The sequence below is a fragment of the Lactuca serriola genome, chromosome 4, assembly GCF_051521515.1.
Source record: "Lactuca serriola cultivar US96UC23 chromosome 4, Lser_US96UC23_V15, whole genome shotgun sequence".
Lineage (NCBI taxonomy): Eukaryota > Viridiplantae > Streptophyta > Magnoliopsida > Asterales > Asteraceae > Lactuca > Lactuca serriola.
The window spans coordinates 226,161,802-226,168,494 of record NC_136411.1 but is presented as its reverse complement, the minus strand read 5'-3'; the positions used below and the strand labels follow the sequence as shown (position 1 = coordinate 226,168,494).

At 32.3% G+C, this 6,693-nt stretch overlaps 1 protein-coding gene across 1 annotated transcript; it reads right to left on the bottom strand.

Moving 5' to 3' along the window:
* Positions 1–2,764: 2,764 nt before the first annotated feature.
* LOC145096785 (putative protein phosphatase 2C 55) lies at positions 2,765–5,834 on the bottom strand. Its single transcript, XM_079034133.1, has 6 exons — positions 5,643–5,834; positions 4,091–4,977; positions 3,686–4,010; positions 3,462–3,611; positions 3,080–3,373; positions 2,765–2,984 (listed from the first exon to the last, which is right to left on the bottom strand). The coding sequence occupies exons 2-6, from the start codon at positions 4,840–4,842 to the stop codon at positions 2,964–2,966; spliced, it is 1,542 nt and encodes a 513-aa protein (XP_078890259.1). The 5' UTR covers positions 4,843–4,977; positions 5,643–5,834; the 3' UTR covers positions 2,765–2,963.
* Between the last annotated feature and the right edge of the window lie 859 nt (positions 5,835–6,693).

The following is a 6,693-nucleotide window of genomic DNA, read 5'->3' as shown; positions in this document are numbered from 1 at the left end:
AAATTTCATTTTGTACTTAAAAAACCACTCATAAATTGGTAGTCAAACCGAACTTTTGAAAAAGTATAATGCATTTTCATAACTAAAATCGGTTCTAATAGGTAACAGTGGTCACGTTGAAACATTTTACTAAAAGTTTGTGGTTATTTTAGAACATATGAAAAATTTGTGGTTAAACCGAACTTTTGGAAAAATATAATGGTTTTTGTCATTATCCCTAAATTGAAATACTAACATAATTTGTTGAATCCATGGTAGAAAACAAAGAAAATCTTCAAAATTTAGATTACATTAATCTGGTTTTTCTACAATGGCATTCAAGTAATACACGTTGACCTTGTATATATAGAATCGGTGTTCGCCATTGTGTCCATGCCATTCATTAACCTCATAATATATCAAGAGGTAAAAATCGGGATAGAGATATCTGATATTGTTGATGATTGAGTTTTACCTTCGTCAGCTATATGACCTTTAATTGCCACATCTCTCCGATGAAAACCGATTAATAGGGTTTTACTAGAAATTTGAATAAAACTGATAGGTAAAAAATATGTTTTTTCTAAACAAGAAATTATTATAGGGGTTTTTGTATATAACTACAACATAAGTTAATAGGTTGTGCTTTTGTTGTATTTTTCCGTTCATTTATATAAATTTTCAAATATAATATTTAAATAATTATAAACAAACAAGCAAAGACAGAAAATGTTACAAAATTTTAGGGGTGAACAAAATAAAAGAAAAAACCAAACCAAAACCAAATTAACCGATATAACCGAATCATAATAATCGAACCATTTTAAAAACCGTTGGTTCGGTTTCTAATTTTTGTGAACCGATAACTAATGGTTCGATTATGGTTTTATAGGTTAACCAAACCGCTAACTCTATATTATAATATATAAAAATTATAGATTATATATAAAATAATATAGTCAAACTTATTTAAGACGCATTAAATTTTCAAAATATAATTTATTAATCATCACTTATCAAGAGATGAACGAGCAATCAAACCATTAAAAACAGATCACACAAACACGCACAATCGTCCAATCATGCATTGAGTTAGATTTTTGATGTTGTAATTCCTAATCAGCTAATTCTACGATTTGTAAACATTATTCACATTTAGTTTAATGTTTACACTCATAATCCTAATCGGAGACTTCTCACACCGTTAATCCTAATCGAAGATTATTTTGACTTTATAGTCATGTTCGAAGGATTTTTTTGACTTTATAATCAAGACTTCTAGGTAAGTTCGGGTTTTGGTTCTTCTTGACTTTGTGATATATTAAGAATGTATTTATTTATTTTTTTGAATTTTTTTGCTTTTTTTATTAACTGTTTTTGACTTAATCACATTGAATGTATATGAATGATTAGATTTTTTATCTAGATAACACATAATATGAATATTTGCCTATTTTATTTTATAGTTTTTGATTTAATTGCATTGAACATGTATGAATGTTTGGCTTTCTTTTAATGTTAACTAGGAAAAGGTCCGTGGAACGCATGGGTCATTCTTTTTAGAAAAAGAAGGTGAAAGTTTAGTGACGAGATTGATAAACAATAAACAATGGGGCCTAAAGTTATCAAAACTTGAAAATTATGTGGTCAAACTCTAAAAAACATTCATGTTGAAAAAGTTCTTTTTAGAAAATACGTTGAAAGGTGTGAGAAATTGAGAAACAATAAACAATGGGGACTAAAATTATCAAAGGTTGAAAATTATGTGGCCAAACTCTACAACCAAAAACATTAAGAGTCCATGCGCTTTAATATATTTATATATAATATCAATTATCAATATATTAAATTATTAATGTAAATTTTGTTTAATATTTGATATTTTTATTGAATGTTTTTTTTATTTTTAATGTGACTGTGTTATTTCACTGTGGTATTGAAGGTATACATTTTATCTAGTACTATAAGCTAGGTCATAAACATTGGCGCGATGACTTTTTTGTGTTCTTTTTTCCAATTTTTATGCCAATATACTTTCATCATTTATATTATTTTTGAACATTATGGTTAACCAATATTAACCATTTACCAAAATCATTAACCAACAAAAACCATTAACCATAACCAATATTAACCATACCCAATGACTACCAAAATGCATTAACCAATCATAATGTTTATGGTTTAATTTAACCAATAACTAAACCAAACAGTCTCATACACACCCTACGAAATTTGCATCCTATTATATAAGCCATTACTCATAAAAAATAGTTGCCACAAAATTTGATAGGGATTTTCACAAAAATAACCATATCCAAAAGATTGCATTTTGGATTTAAGTTTCAGTTTCTTCAAACCGCTTAGACGTGAGAGAATTCAAAATTCCAAGATTTCAAACTGCATACGTTTTCCTAAACAAGAATTCGAGTCCAAAATAACAATAACATGTACAAAGTCAAAAAAACATATCCAAAACACAACTATTATTCGGACTCCACAATATTGTGTTTTTTATGTACCAAAAAACATAAAGCTTAACAAAACCCAAGTAAATTAACATTTATGAAACACCATAAAAGGGTATCAGTTAATCAAATAAACGGTAACACTTAAGATTTCGGATTAGAAAAAAATATATACTCAACCCTCGATAGAATCATATGGTCGTTTTGTAGATATTACGTCAAAGATTGTTAGATTTGATGAATGCTTTGTACATCTTAACCCAATTCATTATAATCCAAATAACTTTTTTTTTTTAAGTTGAAAAAAGATCTGAATAGAAATGAATCACCCAAAAAAGGTCAGTGTCCAGTTTATTCCAAAACCTAGAAGAAGCTATAAGATGTAAACGAACAACAATTCCCATTTTCCTTGTCCCTTGTTCAACAACATAACTAATCACTCTTTTTATTTACAGCTATTACTATCCACCACTCCATGTAACACTGAATCCATTCATTAACTCCTTCAATGAAATATCAACAACTCGATGACTCATCCTGCACACCCATCACAAACAACATCAAACTTCACATCCTAATTTACACGTGTGTGTGTGAGAGAGAGAGAAAGAGAAAGAGAGAGAGAGATTTACAGTTTTGGAAGAGGAAGTGATGAAGGAGACAACAACAGTGATGTCATCAAGCTTTCCACCATAATAACGATATCCAGCTTCTTGAGCAGCAGCTGAGAAAGGCGTCTGTCTGTCTCTTTCCATTGCTCTTTGTCGTGCCAGAGCCGCTATCTTTTGAGCCGTCACCTGCGGGTCCAACCCTGCTCGAACCGCGTGCACCACAATCGCGGTGATGTCATTGTTATACAAGTTGTCAAACAGCCCGTCTGTTCCCGCTATTATCACATCCCCTGGAGCAACCGGAATCGAAAATGCCTGCATGCATGAACATGATACATCATACACGCATCATCAAATACAAAACCGGTCAAAAAGGGTAAATACGTCTTTTCACATCACAAACCTGACCAGAGCTTGGTAAATCACTATTACTTCCATTCTCCAACTGATACGTGAAATTAAAATCATGTTGTTGTGCAGGTGATCGAAAAACAGTACATCCATCTCTCACCACCATAAATCCACTATCTCCCAAGTTAATAGCATCAAGACCCTAACAATATTAATTAATCATAGTTAATTAATTAATTAATTATTGGAAAGTGAATAATTAATTACTAATTATACCTGATTTGTGAGTGCGATAATGCAAGCAGTTGAGGATCCTTTAGCTTTAGTGTTGGTGTAAGCTTTTTCCAAAACCCTAGTGGGATCAACAGAGCCTTTAGGTTCATCTTGTATTGCATTTACTGAATTTGACATAAGTTCACGTGCGTATTTCCCAGCATCAATACCAAGGTCAGCCCACCCACCTACCCCATCTGCTACCCCTATCGCTTGTTCATCAGAACATATGAAATGTGCATCTTCGCCACCTGTCTCCTCCTTCTCAGGGTGGGGTAGATAACATGATCCAGAAACCAGCTTCAATGATCTATCTGATAACGCCTTTCTGTAATCATGAGATTGTTTTATTTTAACATTCTTAAAGAATGTCAGAAAAGGGGAAAAAAAAAAAAAAAGAAACATTACCTATCACTATTGGAAGAAGATGTAACCCGATCATCACACAGAGAGTTGTTGTCTGAGAACATATCAGGGGCAGTTTCGGAATTTAGAAAAGTTGGGGATGAGATGTGGAAGCTTTTCCAGTCGATATCAAGAAACGGGTTGGAGATGCCGTTTGCTTTGGCAACATGGTAGATGAAGTATCCGTAAAGAGAGAAGCTTTCTGATTCTTTATTGTTTCTTGAATTCATGGTGATCTTGTGATAACTATGGAAACCTCGGGTAGGAAAAGAAAGATTGGAATTATCGATGAGGTGTCCATGTGTGGAAGCTAAGTTGTGTAATGATCCACCCCCTAGTAAAGATCTTGAAATTGAAAGAGACATGGGAATGTGATGATTGGTGATAACAGATTGGAAATGATTAGGATTGGATAGCAGATTGTCTGCGTGATAGCCACAGACTTGAAATGAAGGTCCGGATACAGATGGGGTTGAGAATGTTCTTGAAAGAGCTCCAAGAACAGAAAGGTTGTTCTTTTTACTTGTTTGTAAGTTCAATTGAGAAGCACATGCAGAATAGTGTTGAAGAAGGGTATTTAGGTCACCAGGTTCTAGAAATGGTACAGAGTAGAATCTTGGGTTACCAAATAAAGTTTTCCCATGGCAGAGAAGAACTTCAAATGAGCCCTGAAGGGTGCTTTCTAGAGTTATATTGGTTCTGTGAATCCCCTGACTGAATGAGCCTCTAAGTCTTGAAAGATATTTATATGGCATCTTGCCTTTGCCTTTGCCTTTGCAACAGTATGTGTAGAAGTAATATCACAGCATGAAAGGTATAATCTCATAACTCCAAGCACATTTATCTTTGGGATCCAATCCAATCAACTCCCTCTGAGTATATGTAAAAACCTGGTTTAAAAATAGTTTTTCATAAGCAAGTTATGCAAATTGCTAAGTATCAAAGCAGTGACAAAAGTATTTAACAGAAAAGATGAAGGCATTTGTATAAATGAAAAACTACCGTTTTGTGGATAACTTTGTTAGTAATTAGCTAAGGTAAACCAAGAACAGACAATTTACTTTTCTTTTATTTGGTTGCTTTTGCTTCCATGTTTGATCTATTCAAGAAATTCAAATATTCTAAGGTCCTCTATATGCTGGTACAATTCCTCGTCATAATAACATTCAACAGTTTGCAATTTGATAGTGGTGGTGACCTCATCTCTTATCGCAAATCCCTTCGTGATGTTAAACTTTCGTTATTTGCTCTTTTCGCCTAACTAATTACTAGTAGTACATCAATTTGTACACATAAGATCAATAATCCTCTCTGTCGAACATTAATTTTCAACCCTAAGAAGGAAAGCACGACACATCTGTCCGAGATCAATTCCCTACTCGACAAATACTGATGTATCATACGTAAACGAACGGGAAATACTGATTCGCTGACGAATGAAAGAAACTATGGAACTAACTAATCGATTTCAAATTCGTTTAATTCGTCAACAGAAAAAGGATTTCAATGTAACAGAGATGAAAATAGTTGACAATATCATGCAAGTAAAGATTACCTTGTGACTGTGGAGAAACGATGAGCTACGAGTTCACGGCTGACTGCAAATATCGATGTCAATAGAGGCGAAGAAGGCGGCAGCTCCGGGCTTTTGGGGTGTGATTAAAGCCCTAACCTCACGTTGAAAAAGACCGGAGATCCGGGTGATGGCGGAGGATATAACATAAAGGCCGAGGGTAATATAGTAATTTAAGAAACAAGTCGGTCCGAACAAAATCCAAAACTAGGGACATTTGGCAGAACGAATAGCACAAAGTGAAAATGAAATGAATAGAATTGGATCTGCATAAAGGGAATTGAATATATATATCCAGTTGTTTGGCATGTATAAGTTACGCATTGTATTCGGGTATATCAACATGTTAGAACAAAAAAACAATTTATTTCTAATTTAATATGTTTATATAAATTGATTGAGATTTTCAATACAATATAGTTAGATAAATTGTTTGATCTTTGGGTTGAGGTATTTTACTCAATACAATATAGTTAGATAAATTGTTTGATCTTTGGGTTGAGGTATTTACCTTAATTGGTCGTGTGTAAATACGGATTCCAACATATTGACTTGACTTTATAGTAGGTTTTAAAATTATACTTTTAATTTTATTAATAAACCGATATATACTAATACGTCCGTCTCAAATTAATTGTTCAAGTTTTTATTTTTCAACTTTAACCTTAAATATTTTTTTTTGATAGATAATACTTGATGCAAAATTTATGAATAAATTGTATTTTAAATGTCTTTTTATTGTTATAAGTTTCTATCAATTAATATATAACACAAATAAAAATATTTAAAGTCAAAGCTGAAGAAAAAAAACTTCAAAAGTCGAAAATAGACAATTAACTTTAAGTATTTTGTGTGTATAATAAAAATGTGTATAAATAACATGAAAACCACTAATATTCATTATATAGGCTAAGAAAGTAATTACACTTGGCCTTGGTTAAACGTGACAACACTTGATGGTTTTAAAACTTGAAGACTAATATGATCCTAGCATATTAATCATTAACAAAACCTTGATCATTAACTTGAACAC